This window comes from Crinia signifera, chromosome 7, assembly GCF_055691185.1.
Source record: "Crinia signifera chromosome 7, ASM5569118v1, whole genome shotgun sequence".
NCBI classification, from domain to species: Eukaryota; Metazoa; Chordata; class Amphibia; order Anura; family Myobatrachidae; genus Crinia; species Crinia signifera.
In genome coordinates this window covers 155,776,118-155,795,692 of record NC_139223.1, presented here as the reverse complement: position 1 = coordinate 155,795,692, position 19,575 = coordinate 155,776,118, and the positions used below count along the sequence as shown (strand labels likewise).

The window sequence follows — 19,575 nt, the reverse complement described above, 5'->3', positions numbered from 1 at the left end:
GTGGCATATGTATAATGGTGCATCACGGTGTGTGTCATATGTATAATGGGCATTGTGTGTGTGGCATATGTATAATGGAGCATCACACTGTGGGGCATTTGTATAATGGAGCTTCACATTGTGGCATATGCATAATGGAGCATCACGGTGTGGCATATGTATAATGGAGTATCACGGTGTGCGGCATATGTATAATGGAGTATCACGGTGTGTGGCATATGTATAATGGTGCATCACGGTGTGTGACATATGTATAATGAGCATCACGGTGTGTGGCATATGTATAATGGTGCATCACGGTGTGTGGCATATGTATAATGAGCATCACGGTGTGTGGCATATGTATAATGGTGCATCACGGTGTGTGGCATATGTATAATGGTGCATCACGGTGTGAGGCATTTGTATAATGGAGCATCACGGTGCGGGGCATATTTATAATGGGTATCACGGACTGCACTATTGGGGTCATGTGTATCCGGCACTGCACTATTGAGGGCATATGTGTATCACACCCCCATTTTCCATGGCCGCACCCCATGTGGCTACAGCTCTTAGAGAGCTGACCATGCCCCCATAGCGGAAAAAATGGGGGATGTAGCCTCGCAGGAGTTCCACGGTAGTAGCTGAACCCTCTGATTTTTGACGCGTGCCTTCGGCACGCGTAGATGTCTCTTCTCCTCTGCCTCCAGTGTTGGGAGCTATGTTTGTGACATATTGGACATTACAGTGTGTGCCATATTATGTCTGGGGCATTGCAGTGTGTTTTTTTTTATATTATGCAGATTTTTTAACATTTTTTACTTTAGTAGCTCTTCGGGTGGTTTATTTTGTCGCGAGTAGCTCCCGACCCCAAAAAGGTTGGAGACCACTGGTCTAGATGAATGAAGTTTTTCACCAAAAGGAAAGGTGTAGCCTGTATTTATAAGTTACAAGCTATATAAAACGCAAGATAATCAATATGAAATAAAGGTACTTGTGAGTTATCCGGGCTGCCGATTTCTAAATCGGGTCGGATGGGGCACATCGCATCGCATCGCATGCGACCATCGGATGCGATGCGATGACCCGATTTTTTCCATAGGAATCAATGTTAAAATGGACTGAGTCCATTTTAACATGGAATTCAATGGGAAAAAGGGTTCCTTTTCATACCCCTACTATCCAAGTGGGCATGGAGTTGGATATAAACCTGTGGCAAACGTAGCGAGCCACCGAGCCCGAAGCGTGGCGAGCGGACACAGAATACCGTCCCCTCGCTCGCCACAGGTTTATATCCAACTCCATGCCCACTTGGATAGTAGGGGTATGAAAAGGACCCCTTTTTCCCATTGAATTCCATGTTAAAATGGACTCAGTCCATTTTAACATTGATTCCTATGGAAAAATCGGGTCATCGCATCCGATGGTCGCATGCGATGCGATATCGCATCGCATCTGATTGTATGCCTTAACTTAAGGCATACAATCAAAAAATCGGCAGCCCAGATAACTCACAAGTACCGAAATAAATGTCTAACCATTGGAAAATAAGGGGTAGATGTATGAACCAGTGATAAGGGAGGAGATGCGATCGGGTGCCTGGTACTTTAACCGGCCAATAAGCTCCTACCTGTCCCTTTTTAAAACCCTTTTTAAACCCAGCCTGTAACTTAATGGCTAGGAGCTACTTGGCCTGTAATAAAATACCAGGCACTTTATCACTTCTCCCTTATCTCTATTTCCTATATCTACCCCTAGGTTTCCTACTTTCATTTTACAATGTTTTCCTGTTCAATAAATGCATGAAAACATCAACACTATATAGACAGATGTGTTATATTATTACGCTGTCCATTTGTGCAGGTCTGGTCATTTCTGAGTGAGCACCTGTAAAGCAATTGGAATCTTGCATCAGTATCGCTGAGCACATCTTAAGGCTCCTATACATCTACATGCCCTTTCCCTGATTTGCCATTTAGCGGCCTGCAATTTGTCGAGAAATTCTTTGTTTCCCTGATATCACAATCTTGACTGGATCAGGAAATGGAGATTTTTATACTTGTTCAATATTCCTACTTCTCATAACCAGGCTTTCCCGGATCTGGAGATTTTGTTCCAATCTGTTGCAGATGTATGGGGGCCTTTACTTAGGTGAAATAAAATTCACATTTTAATTGTAATTACATTTGTAAGTTTAATAGCTGCGACTTTTACTTAATTTAGTGATCATTGTGTGTGTTCACTTTACCTGTAAGATGTAGATCGTTCCATTTTGTTATAATATATCTTGCGCATTGAATATCCAGCACTGTTGTCTAATATTAAAATATTAAAACAAACGTGCTTCTCAAAACTTCCTATCCATAACCTCTAATTAAGTTGCCTGCTTGTTACTTATTATTTTTTGTTCTAAGCCTAGAACTTATAGTTCCACAATGAAGCACTATGAATGTTAAAGCCCACTGAAGTATTTCAACTTTTAATGAAACTTAATTTATTTATTAACAGTTTCTTATATAGCGCACACCCATTCCGCAGCGCTTTACAGAGAATATTTGAACATTCACATCAGTCCCTGCCCCAGTGGAGCTTTTAATCTATATTACCTACCACATGCACATGCACACACATTCACTCTTGGGTTAATTTTGTTGGAAGCCAGTTAACCTACCAGTATACTTTTGGAATATGGTAGGAAACGGGAGTACCCGGAGGAAACTCACACAAGCACGGGGAGAATATACAAACTCTGCACAGTTTCGCTTCAAAGGGCACCATTGCCCCGAGCACTGAGGAATATTCAGCATTTGCGGCTTGGTTCTTACAGAGATCACCCTTGTAGCAGAGAAACTATAGCTGGAGACTTACCTAGAACACCTTTTTCCCCTCAGTTTGTCAACAGCACAAAGAAGTGTGTAGGCGAAAACCAACTAATATGCAAATGGTATCCTGACCTGATCATTTAGAGTCGAGATTAACATAATGCCTGAAGCTGCAAAATTTGCGGTAGACATCTATAAGATTTAGAAAGGAGTTCTGATTTCTGTATTTTTGCTTGACTATAATAAATGCACGTTTGGTTTTCCGTTCCGCTCGAAGAACAGTGACAATGCAAGAATATCAAGGTACCAATTATCTGGATGTCTTCCAAGACTGAGCTAAACTTGGTGCATTATTTGAGAGGCTGAAAAGAATTGGTACAATGGGATCTCTGCAGATTTCTGCACAGACTGCCTGTACGAAAGTGGAACAAAATGTAAAACAGTGATGCATGGAGACATATGGCAGTGCCTTCTGAACAGCGACTGCCTGCAGATTACAGCAAAACGCTTCTAAAATAATCAAAGCAAAATGAGCCCTTGAGTATTCTTAAAAAGAATCACAAGAAGCATGCATGTGAAATAATAATATAGCACTGAAATTGCCAAGTGAGAGTAGATCCAGGCAAACTAGAGGAGTCACAGCAAAAAGAAAAATCCTTTCTGGACCATGAAAGGTTAATTCACATTTCCACAGTTAAGGCAGGTCCTGGGAGAATCCACAGCCTATCAGACTCTCGATTTAAATCCACATTTCAAGATTGCCAGTTCGCTCTCTCTTCCTGGAAGACCTTGAGAGGTAGGTCACAGCCTGCAAGCACCTTACTACTGAATGACTGGAGAAGGGAGCACATGTGAGACTGGAATGGGAACCTGCCGATGGGCTGCACATACTTTGCAAAGCACCAGTGACTCAGACAGCTGATCTGTCCCTGCTCTCAGATGCCATTTTGGAGTTCTGGTGATGATGCTGGCATTGGAGACGAAGGTGATTATGGAGAGCTTGTGAGGTGGTAGACCAGAAGACGGGTGAGATTTGGTGATCCGTCTTTAGGGATCTGCCTTTTACTCCAGCTGAGTGGACATGCTTGTGTAGATATGTCCAGGAATTCCTATCCAAAAAACGGGATATCAGAACCCCAGCATACTCCGATAACACAGGTACAACTATCAGTACAGAACATCTCTACCACGATGACTCTGAATGACCCCTCTAGTTCCGGAGTGATCTAGAAAGGCTAGGGCAGAGGGACAGAAGTGTTGTTTGGTGATTACCTGCATATTGAAAGTAATTTCCTTTTCCAAAGAGAGTAGTTCATAAAATATGCTGTTTATTACTAGGTTGTGATAGAGCTGTTAACCCTTTCAAGATGATGTTCAAAATTTCAAATAGAATATATTGGGTCTCATCACTAATTAAGACTTATCGAAGAGTGCTCCATGTATCAGATCAAATCCTTTCTGTATCTCGGTAAAAGTGTTAGATTGTTTTTGGGTTTCATTGTACTCAGGGAGTTTTCCATTGTTGTTGAGATCAGGTATCAAGAGGGACAGCATCTAGAAGAAGTAGGCTGAAGAGATCTGATGGGAGTACTACCTCTACAAGCTTCATTCTTCGACAGGTAGGATCTATGCATTTGTTGTCATTATCGATGCAATCCAGATTTGATTTAATATTGCAAATGCAATGTGTCTACTCTGTAATAGAAATATATAACTATGTCCATTCCCCTCTTAATTTTTAACCCCTGTGGTTTCTAAATCCTGAATGAACATAGGTCATGTATATGTCTATATAATATAAGGTATTTGTTTTTATCTTGAGTATATTAAATTCAACAGCTTGGGCATTCTAATATTTCCTAAATCCAATATTATGCGGTAAAGATAACCAGATTTAAAGGAAAATAAAACGACGGACATTTTTGTATTTAGCTTTGTTGTATTTTATTTGATTACACACCCACACTGAATATATCAAATGTCCCTTGAGGGTTTTTAGAACGCTGAGAGCAGAGTTTGTACATGTGTCTAGACGCTCAATCATAACGATCTTAAACTTTTAGATCTGTTCTATTTAAGCAGACCTGTTGCGCAGGGCATTTATGTGCTGCAAGGTGTCATTTTGTGAAATGCGCCGTTACCCCCTATGCTGCAAGAGTGCCGTATTATACTGGTGGGATGCGGGCAGTTGAAATCCTGGTGCCAAAATCCTGACCAGATCAGCATTCCGATCCTTAGTATGCCTGGGCAGGTTAGGCACAAAGGGGTAGGGTTAGGTGAGATAGACAGACAGAATGTTGGACCGATAGGGTCCATTCATCAAACTCTGCCATTCAGAGATGATAGTGTAATGGGGGGGGGGGGGGGGTTGCAGTGGGTGTCTGGTTGGGGGTGTCCCATCCGTGGGGCCTGTGACAGCAGGGAGATGTGGATGGAGAGATTACAGCCTCCCTGTATGGTCCGGACCGTTATGTTTTTTTACTACATCCCCAGAACATACAGGGAGACTGTAATCTCTTCCTCCTCTTCCACCTGGTATCGCAGATACCCCCAGGACAAGCACACTCCAGAAGGGGCAATACAAGCTCCAGAATGGCACAGTTTGTTGAATGGAGCCTGTCCAATACCATTTAAAAAAATAAAAATATACCCAGTTTCTGGTTATGATTAGGCACTTGCTGGGCATGGTTGGGATTAGGCAATTGCTGGGTATGGTTGGGATTAGGCACTTGCTGGGTATGGTTGGGATTAGGCACTTGCTGGGTATGGTTGGGATTAGGCAATTGCTGGGTATGGTTGGGATTAGGCACTTGCTGGGTATGGTTGGGATTAGGCACTTGCTGGGTATGGTTAGGCTGCGGTGTGGGGGGGAGAGGTTAGAGTTAGATTGTGGAGAGGGAGAGGGTAGGTATACTTTACTGCCCACTTGTTGGGATTTTGAGCATTGGAATGTCGCGGTCAGATTTATGACTCCCGGTATCCCAAATGCCGTATATATTAAGCGGCAAGTTACTAGAACATTTTGTATTTCTGTAACACCTTTCATGTATTTTTTAGGTAATCTTAATCCAGAATAAGAGTGCTTTATCTGTAGTCATTAAACATGATGATTTGTACAGTGTCAGATATGTTGCTTTGTAATGATTTCTTGCTCTTTTATACTGACCGCATGGTAACTGGTAATTAGATGAAGCTGTGTACATAGCTACAAGGTTTCATTATTTATTCTCTGGTGTGTAGTAGTTGATTATACTGTTGCAGATTACCTGGCAATGCCTTGCTTTGCATTGAGCTGGAAAGGCAGGTGGCCTTGTAGCATACACTCTCTTTGCAACACAGCGCAGAACCACAGAAATTGTTCTAAAATGCTGGGTGACTTTTTGGCTGCCCCCTCCTGTTGTAGCCAGTTAGCTGGAAGGTGCAGAGGGCATTGTGCAACCAAGGTGGGTGGTGTGATAACATTGGACCATAATTATAGACCATGTAAACCTGGGTAGCCCGGCACTACCTTATTCTGCATAATTCATATAAAGTCACCTGGACTGCGCATTTCACTCAGTAATTGGGTGATGCAGGCAGACTTCTGGAGACTTGCCTACTTTTCCCCACATCCAGGAGAGCCACCTAAGACATGGGATTCACTCGGACATTCCATGATTTAAAGTGTTGTCTCCCAAAATAATGATTTTTTTTTCCTTTCCTGGCTTGACTGAGGTTTGTTAGGTATAGTACAGCATGACATTGCGATTTGTGTAGTGATTCTATAGCCACTGGGGTGTAATAGTGTCTCACATGGTCATACTGCAATGAGCAAACCATGTTCGTAAACGTCACCTGACCTGAATTCATGGAAGGGAGCTCAGGTAAGTATGACTGGAAGGGGTCTGATACATTTGCCAGAGACCAGTGCGTGAAGTGGATAGGTAGATATTATATATAGAAGCTGTAGAATCCAGGATTGAAAAATGCTCAATCCCGGGATTCCTGTGATTGGCACCCCTTATAAAAAAAATAAAAAAAAACCCTCCCACCAGCTGCCCCAAACATTGACTTACATGGATTGCAAGCTGGGGGCAGGGCAGACGGCAGCAGTACGGGGGTGTCTGGTACCTCCAGATGTGAGCGGGTGGGTGGCAGCAGAGCAAGCAGGCAGTGTGGCCGGGAGGTACATACGGAAGCGGATATGCGGCAGTGCGGCCTGTGCAGTGTCACTTCTGACCATCAAACTGCACGCCATGGTCATAAACAGCCAGGCAGCATCTGACGTGGTGCTTAGATGCTGCCTGGCATTACACTGCGCATGCGCAGTCTAATCCCAAAATCCCTGGATTGGATACTTCAATCCCGGTATTAAAATCCTGGCAATTTAGGGGGTCAAATCCTATGTATAATAAAGCATTCTGTGTTATAACACTTTTATTACTAGAATGCACATTTGTTTTTAACCTCTTGTGTATTTGTTATTGCATAACTGCTTCCCAACTGCCAAATTAGGAGAACACTCTTCAAATATTTATGTGTGGTCTCTCAAATTATGCATAAAAATGTGTCCAAATCCTGGTCCCCAATCCATGTAGCTCTAGAACCAGGCTGTCCGTCACATCCTCTACTTCCAGATTTGCAGATTGAAGTTCCTAGCCAAACCAGTTGACTGATGTCACCGCTATTTCTTTCATGTTGGTGAACTCTATATTGTAGTAGTGCAGAGCCAATCAGAAAAGTCACCCATAATATATATTGCTAGTTGGAATATCAGCAAATATCAAGTCAGTAATTGGATGTCCTATATCCTTCTATGACATACTTTTCTCCCCATAAAAACAATACACCTATATGAAATAAATAGGCTTACACTGGTTAGTATTTCCCCCCGGGTCCAGTTACCAGCTACCAACGTTATGTCACACATGTGACATTTATGATATACAGGAGCTAGCTCCCGGCCCTGTTCTCACGTACTCCCACGGTAAGGACTTGTTCACCGGATTCTTTACACCTGACGGCAGAAGCAATGTCACATGAAAATAACTATCACTTCTAAAAATAAGTAGTATAGCTATGGTCTCTGGGCTTGATATTTATGTGCAAATAACACATATTTAGTAGTCCTTTTTATATTTAGGAAGCACACCAGTAAGCTGGCAACAAGGTTATAAATCAAATCAACTTTTATTGGCCATGTATACTCGCGTATATTTTTTTGCGGATTGCGGTGCAGCTACAAGCAAGGTGGATACAAGAGGGGGGTGGACATAAAAGATATTTCAACTTTTTCGCATACATAAAGTGACTGTTTTACATTTCAGTGGAAGGCAAGCACAGTTGGGCGTTACTATTTGCATTAGGTTGTCATAAATTGTTTAATTGGCGGATAGCTGTCGGAAAGAAGCTTCTCGCGGTTCTTGATGATTTGGCAGGGATCGACCTGAATCGTCTGCCCGATGGGAGCATGTCAAATAGGTTGTGGCCAGGGTGAAGCTTGTCTGCCGCGATCTTCACCGCACGCTTATTTACCCTAGCTGAGTGCAGTTCCTGTACAGGGGGGAGGCCAGCCCCAATGATCTTCTCTGCTGTCATCACTACCCTTTGCAGTCTGCGTTTGTCAGACTCGTGGGCCCCTCCGTACCAGATTGTGATCGAGGAGCAAAGGACTGATTCCACGATAAGTGGAATAAGGGCCCTGGGCTTGTTGATGTGTCTTCTCCACTCCTTCAGAAGACCTGCTGCTTTTCTTGATACAAATATATAATGCTGACTCTTATAGAAAGGTGTCAAAACACACGGTGATTGCTGCATATGGGGCCGTCAGAGCGTCCACCCACCACAGTCACCTACAATAGGCGTGTGAGTATCAGAATTTCAGCATTGAGCAATCAATGAAGGTATCCTGGTCTGAGATGGTAGCAGGATGTGTGACTTCCTGACTTTGGTGGCTGTCATTGAATGGATCGTACCTGCTTTAGCCCTGGAATATGCTTGATGCTATATTGCCAGATAGATTCAGGACGCTCCTCTTTTAGGACCCCCCAGACCCTCAATACAGTCCCCACACGTTAGGACAGTGATTTGGTAGTCTAGTTTGCATGATCAGAGTCCGTTTCTATCTCAGGAAATGTTACAGTTGCAGAAAACAATCCAATTTCATCAAACAATTACTTGACCGAATGGAGATACTTCCCAGTTTCCCCAAACAAATCTAACTGCTTCACATCTGCTATAACCGTTTCACAGCATCACGTAAATCAGAACACCACCATATAACTTCTGTGTGTATCATTAGACCCAAAGAAGCACTTTTGCTAGAAGTGCTTAAGAAAGGCACAGTCCTACTTGTGCTGCCAAAACAACTTTGGCATGTGGATGTAGTGATAATTCTAGTAACCTGCACCTTTCAAAACCTGTGTAGGTTCTTCTGTCTACATGGGGTGTCACTGTCTGTCTGCTTTGGCGCTTCTAGTACAGTCTGGTCTCTATATAGATACTGGCCACAATGCGATAAGGACCACAGCAGACAGCGACACCCCAGGCAGGAAAGAGGAACTGCATGGTTTTTGAAAGGTGCAGGCTGCTAAAATGAACACTAGTGTAGGCATGAACTCCACAAGATCTCTGGTTTCTGACACAGACACAAGTTGCGGGGTGGGGCCTCATGGCATGTGCCTGTATTTCCAGCCCACAGATGATTGGGTGTACAGGTTGAGTATCCCTTATCCAAAATGTTTGGGACCAGGAGAATTTTGGATAACGGATTATTCCGTATTTCGGAATATTTTAATATTTCAATGATGTATTTTGAAGTATCTTGCATTTATGCTGTATAAACACATAATATACACACAAATATATTTTCTTCTACCTCCCCATGGCAGCCATTACAACATGGGTTCCTCCCCCGTGGGTAGTGACAGGAAAGGGAAAAAAAAGACACCATCCCCCTATATTAGGGCGCCTCCTCCTTGGCTCAGTGTCTTTTTTTCCCTTTCTGGGGTAGTGAAGGTGTAAGGGCTTACCCTGTGAAGTGCAGATATCTCCCAAGCCACCGCTGCGGCGTTCTGGCAAGCGGAGGAGAGGTGGAGCTGGCCTCTGGGAGCATCGGCTCCAGGTGCTGCATGCGACCCCCAGGGTGAGCTACAAGCGGCGGCGTCCCCGGCGTGGCACATAGGCAGTGTGGAGCGCGCGTCACGCCGGGCCTGCGTTCATCCATAGGGAAAGCGGGCGGACGTCATCAGGCGGCGGCGGCGCATAAGAGTGACGACTTCCGCCGGAGTGTGGCGGAAGTCGGGGGACAGCGTTCTGTGAGAACGCACGAGGACGCGGAGACGCGGTGACGCGGTAAGCACTATACCACCAACGGTATTGATATTTTTTTTGGCTTATCTACCCCTCCACTGCACCACTTATAAGGAGCGCTGGGCTCATATGTGTTTTTCTGTGTTTGATAGGTTTAGTAGTATTGCGGAGAAGTGCTGTGGTGTATTGTGTTATCAGCGGTGACCTAGTATTGCGAAGTGGTGCAGGTAGGATCACTCATTATGCAGGAGGAGTGAAATGTGTTTTTTCCATATGGTGGATTCACTCTGGTTTTTATTATTGTTAGTGCTGCGCCCCTGATACCATGGAGGAGGAAAAACGGCAGTCTGTTAAAAAGTCAGGGTAAGCCTGTATCCCTGTGGTTGTTGGTGTATAGCTTGCAGGGATTTTTTTCTATATTCTGAGGGTAAAATATTTTTTATTGTGTTGTAGATCAGAGTCAAGCAAGGACAAGGAGTCCAAGGCTAAGCCAAAAAAAGTCAATGTGCCTAAGTGCAGTTTATGTGATCTTTTGCTGCCAGAAAAGCATGTGGGCAATATTTGCGATGGATGTAAATCGCCTCAGATTCTGCCTCCGGCGCAGATGGCAAGCCTGGTGGAGATGCTTAGAAGTGCACTCGCAGGTTCCTTTGTAACCAAGGAGGATTTGGTTAAAATAACGACCAAAAGGAAGCATGCAGTCTTAAGTGAGGACTCTGATGATGCAATAGAAGGGCCAGCTAAGGAGCCTATGTTAAGTCAGAGTATTGACGATGAGGATGATACAGGGCTGGATAAATCTGATGAAGATTTTAATCCAGATATGGTGGACAATTTGCTCACGTTGATCCATACAGCCCTTAATATAGAAGACCCACAAGAGGATTTGAATCTTCAAGAACTATTATTTAAAGATAAGAAAAAAAAGGGGAAAACATTTCCTTTATCCCAGTCTTTAAAGGAGGTGATAGCAGAGGAATGGAAGGTGCCTGACAAAAGGGTCACGGTTCCTTTAAAAGTAGGGAAAATGTACCCTTTTCAAAAGGATCAAGTCCAATCATGGGATGAATCCCCTAAGGTAGATGCAGCGGTTGCACGCCTGTCTAAAAAGACTACGCTTCCGCTTGAAGAAGCGAATATCTTTAAGGACCCCATGGACAGAAAAATAGAATTGGGGTTAAGGAAGCAACACCTTATGATGGGTGCGTCCTTAAAACCGGCAGCTGCTATGGCGGTCACATCAAGAGTGGCTAGAGGTTGGTGTCACCAATTGGAGGCAGATTTGTTGGACGGTATCAGGAGGTCTGATTTACTAAAAAGTATCCAGGATATCCAGCTAGCCATTGAGTTCATGTGCGAGGCTTCCATGGATTCAATACGTTTAGCGGCCAGGGCAGCAGCAACTACAGCCGTAGTTAGACGGGCGCTGTGGCTGAAGCCTTGGGCAGCTGATGTCCAGTCAAAAAACAAATTGATCTCATTACCGTTTCAAGGGAACTACTTGTTTGGGAAACAGCTGGACGAGTTAATCACAAAGATTTCAGGGGGCAAGTCAGTATGGCTGCCCCAGGACAAGGTGGCAAAAAAGAATACCACCGGCAGGTTTGGCAGGTTTCAGCCGCAAGACTATAGAGATACAAGGGCCTATAGGCCGGGGAGAGCATTCAGAAGAGGGTCATGGAATTCAAGGATGAATTTTCGGACCCAAAGAGGAAAGGACAATAAGTCCACGTTCCAGAAGGATAGTCAATGACGCCAGGACTCCGGTGGTAGGGGCCAGACTATTGCAATTTCACCAGGTCTGGCAACAAACCACCACAGACCAGTGGGTGTTAGAGATAACACACACAGGATACAAAATAGAGTTTTCAAAGTATCCAGGGAGGTGTTTTCTGGAATCACCAGTCCCCAGAGAAAAAGAAGAACGAGAAGCGCTGTTCTCAAGCGTAGATCTAATGTTGCAACAAAAGGTGGTCGAAGTTGTGCCAAACGATCAAAGGCAGATCGGTTGGTTCTCCAGATTCTTTATAGTAAAGAAGGCCACAGGAGGTTTTCGAACCATATTGGACTTAAGGAAACTAAACCAATTTGTGATAGTCAGACCATTCAAAATGGAGTCCATCAGATCAATTCTTCCGGATCTCAGGCAAGGAGACTATATGACATCTATAGATTTAAAAGATGCCTACCTACACGTCCCCATTTTCTGGAAACACCAAAAGTTCCTGAGATTCTGTATACAAGGCGTTTGTTACCAATTCACGGCACTACCATTCGGCCTGGCCACGTCGCCAAGAACCTTCTCCAAGGTATTGGTAGTGGTAATAGCGAAACTAAGGAAAGCAGGTGTTACCCTTTGGCCATATCTAGACGATATTCTGGTAGTCGCAAAATCGGAAGAAGCGGCGAGAAGGGACACAGAAAAGGTTATCCAGTGTCTAAAGGAGCATGGGTGGCTAATCAATGGAGAGAAAAGCCATTTGACTCCGACTCAACAAATAAAATATTTAGGAGTGGTGATAAACACTCAAAGAATGACAGTAAAACTAACAGAAGAAAGAAGGAACAAAATTGTAAACCAGGCAAGAGCAATGTCCAAAAGAATGGTGGTGTCGTCAAAAGACTGTATGACAGTGCTAGGCCTCATGGCAGCGGCACTAGATACAGTAAAGTGGGCCAGGTGGCACACAAGGAAATTACAAAACACATTCCTAGCGCAATGGGACGGAAAGAGCAAGGATCTTTCACAAAGGATTGTCCTAACAAGGGCCGCAAGGTCAGACCTAGAATGGTGGGCGGACGAGAACCGTCTAAAAAGAGGCAAGTCGTTCGCAACGATCGAACAAGTTGTAGTGACTACGGACGCCAGTCAGTCAGGATGGGGGGCGACCTGCGGACAAAAGGTGGCCCAAGGCGAGTGGTCAAGTGTTTGGCGAGAGGCGCATTCAAACTTGAGAGAGATGAAGGCGGTAGTGCTGGCCTGTCGGTTCTTTCAGGAAGAGCTAGTCTGAAAGGAAGTTGTGGTGAGGTCCGACAACCAGTCAGTAGTGTCTTATGTCAATCGGCAAGGGGGCACAAGAAGTCGTCAACTTATGAAAGGTGTAACAGAGCTGTTCGAATGGGCAGAAACCAAGGTCCCATCAATCATAGCAGTCTTTCTTGCGGGAAAAGAGAACCAAATCGCGGACGAGCTGAGCAGGAAAAGATGTCAGCCAGGCGAATGGGAGCTCAACAACGAAGTGTTTTCAGCATTAACAAGCAGGTGGTGGGTTCCACAAGTGGACCTTATGGCGACAGCAGCCAACAGGAAGGTTCCAGTTTTCTTCTCAAGGTTTCAGGAACCTCAAGCATCACAGATAGATGCGCTGACGGACACTTGGAACATGGCAAGGGCGTATGTGTTCCCACCTTTCCCGATCATTGCAAAATTACTCAGGAAGATCCAGAGAGAGAGGACAGAAGTACTGGCAATATTACCTTTTTGGCCAAGGAGAGCTTGGTTCAACAAAGTCCTCCAGATGGCGGTAGACGAACCATGGACACTCCCATCAACACCGGACCTTCTGATACAAGGCCGAGTACGTCAGGCGCAGCCGCAGGCCTGGAGGCTGACGGCCTGGCGGTTGAGGTCAACTCTTTAAGAAGTGAAGGTTTTTCAAAGAATGTTATAAACACGCTTCTGAAGGCAAGGAAAGCTTCAACCTCAAAGTCCTATTATAAAGTGTGGAGGAAATACATTTTTTTTGTGTCGTGAGAATCAAATGATTCCGAAGAAAATTTCTTCTATTTTGGAGTTTTTGCAAAAAGGTTTACAAATGAAACTAGCAGTCAATACGCTTAAAGTACAGGTGGCAGCGCTTGGAGCAATGATGGATCGTAGAATTGCTGACAATAAGTATGTACGCCGTTTTTTTCAGGCAGCCAAGAAAATAAGACCAAGAGTCAGGGCAACAATGGCACCATGGGACTTGAATCTAGTATTGGGGGTGTTGGCAGCTGAGCCATTCGAACCACTGGAAGAAATTAATCTAAGTCTTCTTACCTGGAAAGTTATTTTTTTAGTAGCAATTACCTCAGCAAGGAGGGTGTCCGAGCTGCAGGCGTTATGGGCGGAGGAGCCATTTTTGAATTTTTTTAGTGATAAAGTCGTGTTACGTACAAATCCTAAGTTTTTGCCGAAGGTAGTATCGGAATTTCATCTTAATCAGGAAATAGTATTGCCTTCGTTATGTATGAATCCAGGGAATGAGAAAGAAGACCGGTTAAATAAGCTAGACCTAGTAAGGGCATTGACTGTTTATACAGAAAGAGTCAAAAGTTTTCGTAAGGCAAAGAATCTATTTGTGCTTACAAGTGGAAGAAACAAGGGTCATATGGCCTCAAAGGCCACAATTGCAAGATGGATCAGGTTATGCATAATTAAAGCATATGAGATCAGAGGAAAAGAACCGCCCATGGGGCTCAAAGCACATTCTACTAGGGCAGTAGCCGCATCGTGGGCTGAGAAAGAATCAGCTTCGGCAGTAGATCTGTGTAAAGCAGCAGGGTGGTCGTCCATCCATACGTTTACCAGGCACTATCGGATTGATGTCCTATCTTCGGCAGACGCGAAGTTTGGTAGGAAGGTCCTTAGTGCGGTAATATAAAAAAAAAAAAAGAAGAAAAATTATATGTGTATATATATGACAAATTTATGTTGTTAACCTATGGTTTTTTTCCCCTCCCAAGTGAGGTAACTGCTGGGATAGTACCCATGTTGTAATGGCTGCCATGGGGAGGTAGAAGAAATATCAGATTCTTACCTGATAATGTGTTTTCTTCTACTCCACCATGGCAGCATATATTCCCGACCCAATTGTGTTGTATTATGCTGGTATGTACTAACTGTGTTTTATTTAAGCTGGAAAAGTCAAAAGACACTGAGCCAAGGAGGAGGCGCCCTAATATAGGGGGATGGTGTCTTTTTTTCCCTTTCCTGTCACTACCCACGGGGGAGGAACCCATGTTGTAATGGCTGCCATGGTGGAGTAGAAGAAAACACATTATCAGGTAAGAATCTGATATTTCTTACCACATAAAATACACACAAATATATTTTATTTGTTCAAAAAACAAGGTTTCAAAACGTGAAACAAAATCTGTGTACTATCTCAGCACTGAATTTGAATGCCAAGCAATCATTGTCTTGCACATATATAGTGCCAGTTAAATATCATGTCCCCAGTGATGCTGTTACAAATGTCCCCAGTGAGTTTTTAGCAAAAAAAAAAAAAATAAATTTCACTTTCTGGAATGTCTGGTTTTCGGAATAATTCGGATAACGGATATTCGGATACGGGATACTCGACCTGTATTGACAGTATTGTAGAAATTTGGAGGCCAACTCAACACCTTGTACTCTGTCATGTACCCCAAACCATTCCTTAACAATCTATGCAGTATGGCAACTGCCGTCACTGCAATAAGGTTGCCATGAATGGCTGTTATTGGTCTGTAATGTTGTTTAAGGGGAGGGGGACATGTAATATCCACATGAATGCCAGAACCCAGCAAACCTTATCCTGGCTTTGGGATAACATACAGTTATAACTAGAGTTTGAGTATTTCATCTTGTGGCCACTTCAGGTGACCCTGGGACATGAAATCCAAATAATGGCCTTTATTCAGATCTGATCGCAGTACAAATTTGTTTGGAAAATGGGCCAAACCATGTGCACTGCAGGTGGGGCAGAGGTAACATGTGCAGAGAGAGTTAGATTTGGGTGAGTTATTTTGTTTCTGTGCAGGGTAAATACAGGCTGCATTATTTATACACTGCAATTTAGATTTTAGTTTGAACACACCCCAACCAAATGTAACTCTCTCTGCACATGTTACATCTGCCCCACCTGCTGTGCACATGGTTTTACCCATTTTCCAAACAAATTTGTACTGCAATCAGATCTGAATAAGGGCCAATGTACTGAGACAGTGTCCAGATGATCCTAAAGGCTTCATACCCCTCCCCACCTAGCAAAATAGTAGGGACTTGCACTCAGGAACACATGCATAGATCCTGGGCCTAATTCAGACCTGTTTGCAAGGTTACAATTTTTGCAGATGGACAAAACCATGCTGCACTGCAGGTGGGGTAGATGTAACATGTGCAGAGAGTCAGATTTGGGTGGGGTGTGTTCAAAGTGAAATCTAAATTTGCAGTGTAAGAATAAAGCAGCCAGTATTTACCCTGCACAGAAACAAAATAACTCACACAAATCTAACTTTCTCTGCACGTTACACCCCTTCCCAGTGCATATGGATTTGCCCATCTGCAAAAATGGCAGCCTTGCTAACAGGTCTCAACTAGGCCCAGTGTGTCTTTCTTAAGCACTTATAGCAAAAGTGCTTCTTTGGGTCCAATGATACACACTGACGTTCTATGGTGGTGTTCTCATTTACGTGATGCTGCGACACTGTTATAGCAGATGTGAAGCAGTTATATTTAGCAATCTGTTATTACAATTTGGAAAGTAACTCAATTCGGTCAAGTAATTGTTTGATGAAATTGGATTGTTTTCTGCAACTGTAACTCTTATTTCCTGAGATTAGAAACGGACTCCGCTCATGCAAAATAGACAAGCAAATCACTGTCCTAACGTGTGGGGACTGTATTGAGGGTCTGGGGGGTCCTGAAAGAGGAGCTTCCTGAATCTATCTGGCAACATAGCATCAAGCATATTCCAGGGCTAAAGCAGTTAAGATCCATTCAATGACAGCCACCAAAGTCAGGGAGTCACACATCCTGCTACCATCTCAGACCAGGATACCTTCATTGATTGCTCAATGCTGAAATTCTGCCGCTCACACGCCTATTGTAGGTGACTGTGGCGGTGGACGCTCTGAAGGCCCCATATGCAGCAATCACTGTGTGTTTTGACACCTTTCTATAAGAGTCAGCATTATATATTTTTATCAAGAAAAGCAGCAGGTCTTCTGGAGGATTGGAGAAGACAAATTAGCCTTTGTTCCCCATGCACATCAATGATACCTGGACACTTATAACCTTGTTGCCAGCTTATTGGATTGTCCTTCCTAAATATAAAAGGACTACTAAATATGTGTTATTTGCACAGAAATCAAGCTCAGAACGTAGATATACTACTTATTTTTAGAAGTGATAGTTATTTTCATGTGACATTGCTTCTGCAGTCAGGTGCAAAGAATCCAGCTAACAAGTCCTTACCGTGGGAGTACGTGAGAACAGGGCCGGGAGCTAGCTCCTGTATATCATAAATGTCACATGTGTGACATAACGTAGGTAGCTGGTAACTGGACCCGGGGGGAAATACTAACCAGTGTAAGCCTATTTATTTCATATAGGTGTATTGTTTTTATGGGGAGAAAAGTATGTCATAGAAGGATATAGGACATCCAATTACTGACCTGATATTTGCTGATATTCCAACTAGCAATATATATAGTATATTATGGGTGACTTTTCTGATTGGCTCTGCACTACTTCGATATAGAGTTTACCGACATGAAAGAAATAGTGGTGACATTACAAAGAGTCAATTTGTTTGGCTAGGAACTTCTATCTGTAAGTAGAGGATGTAACCAACCGCCTGGTTCTAGAGCTAGATGGATTGAGGACCATAATTTGGCTCCATTTTTATGCATAATTTTAGAGACCAATATTAGACCAGTTGTATTCATGTTATGGCTGATGAGTGCCCTTATTATAATGTTACACATCCAGGGATCAACCCCTTGAGAAAGATAAAAGATAACAACCAGTCTGCTCCTGTCACTTTATTGTCCAATGCAAACAGTATCATTGGGTCATTTATCTAGCACAGGCTTTCCCAACCACGGTCCTCAAGGCACACCAACAGTGCAGGTTTTAGTGATATCCAGGCTTCAGCACAGATGGTTTAATCAGAATCACTCAGGTACTAATTAAGTCACATGTGCTCAAGCCTGGATATCTACAAAACCTGCACTGTTGGTGTGCCTTGAGGACCGTGGTTGGGAATGCCTGATCTAGCATGTACTACTTTTTTTTTTTCTCTCCCTCCAAGGGTGAGATGTACTAAACCTTGAAAAGTGATAAAATTGAGAGTGATGAGCCATCAATCAGCTCCTACCTGTAATCTTTCAAACACAGCCTGTAACATGACAGTTGGGAGCTGATTGGTGGTTCATCGCTCTCCATTTTTCCACTTCATAAGATTAGTACTTCTGGCCCCAAGGCTTGATACATCTGCCCTCAAGTAAGTGGAATCTCTAACTACATGAGAAATATGTTTCTGTTATGTTGGAATATGGCAGCACATAATGACATAAGCTGTACAATGTTTTGCCCAAGGACAAATATTCCCCAGCTCTCACTCATTGTTGCTGACGTCACAATACCTATTCTAAGTTTATTTTTAAACTACTGTTGTCGGGAGGGAATACTCGTGTAACCAAGAGTATATAGGATTCTGTTGAAATTCTCTGCTTGTACATTAATATTCTGTAACTTCTAATATCGTTGTAACATGAGTGATAGGAGTCTTTTCTAGTAACCCAATTTTGTCATCGGACTACATTTCGATTGTATTGTAGGTACTAAATGAATAGACCTCTGAAAAAGCTTTATGTGATGCATATATCATATATATATTTGTATGTAGGGATAGCTGCTATTTTGCGAACTATTTAATGCTTATACATTAATTGTGAAGCTGATTATTGGAACAATTATTTTTTAAATCTCATTAAATGGTGTTATTTACTTGGCATAGGATTCATTTCTACTGTGATGACTTGCCTTCCATCTCTTCTGATGGGTCTGTCCTCAATTGTGACATCAGAAATGGGATTGGCCTATAATGAGTTACTTTCATCAAAGGTTGCAGTGTTTATGGGACTTGACCTAATTTTCTAGCATTAACTCTCTTGTGTAACTGTAAAGATCCAAGGAAAGATCCCCCACCACAGTGAGAAATCGGATTGGTTACTATGGGGAAGAAAGTGGAGAAAGATAGAAAAAGTACCAACCAATCATCCCCTACTTGTTATATTCCTGGCTGTGTTTGTAAAATGACAAGTGCTAAGTGGTAGTTTATCTTTCTCCACCTTATCATTCTCCAGGGCTTCATACATCACCACCCCCACCCAACAAAGGAGGAGATTTATTGATTCTGGGGAACTAAAACATACTTAATAAAAAACGTAATAATGCTCATTTCCCTTTATTTGTTTCACCAGTTTGCTGCTATTATGTTCTGTACAGTTTGCATAGTGCCATGTGACTACCATGTCAATCATGACACATGATGTAGTGAGCAGAGATGCTTGGAACACCTTCTCTGAGCTCAGTCTGCAATATTAAGTCCTCCCCATCTGTCATAACATGACTTGCTGAGTGTCTGTGGGTGTGGCTGACAGATATACTTGAATACCATCCACATGTGTGTTGAAAACTAGATGATAATTTGTAGGACAGCTGGGGGGG

At 43.2% G+C, this 19,575-nt stretch overlaps 1 protein-coding gene across 4 annotated transcripts in view; it reads left to right on the top strand.

The window, feature by feature from the left end:
• The first annotated feature begins 1,344 nt into the window (after nucleotides 1-1,344).
• Nucleotides 1,345-19,575, top strand: part of CACNB4 (calcium voltage-gated channel auxiliary subunit beta 4) — a 200,352-nt gene continuing 182,121 nt past the window's right edge. For 3 of the 4 annotated variants that reach the window (XM_083154042.1, XM_083154040.1, XM_083154039.1), the window contains exons 1-2: nucleotides 1,345-3,962; nucleotides 4,340-4,423. In XM_083154042.1, the coding sequence (XP_083010168.1) occupies nucleotides 3,900-3,962; nucleotides 4,340-4,423 (147 nt within the window). In that variant the 5' untranslated portion in view covers nucleotides 1,345-3,899. The remainder of the gene's footprint in view (nucleotides 3,963-4,339; nucleotides 4,424-19,575) is intronic. The other variant, XM_083154041.1, reaches the window with a different exon arrangement.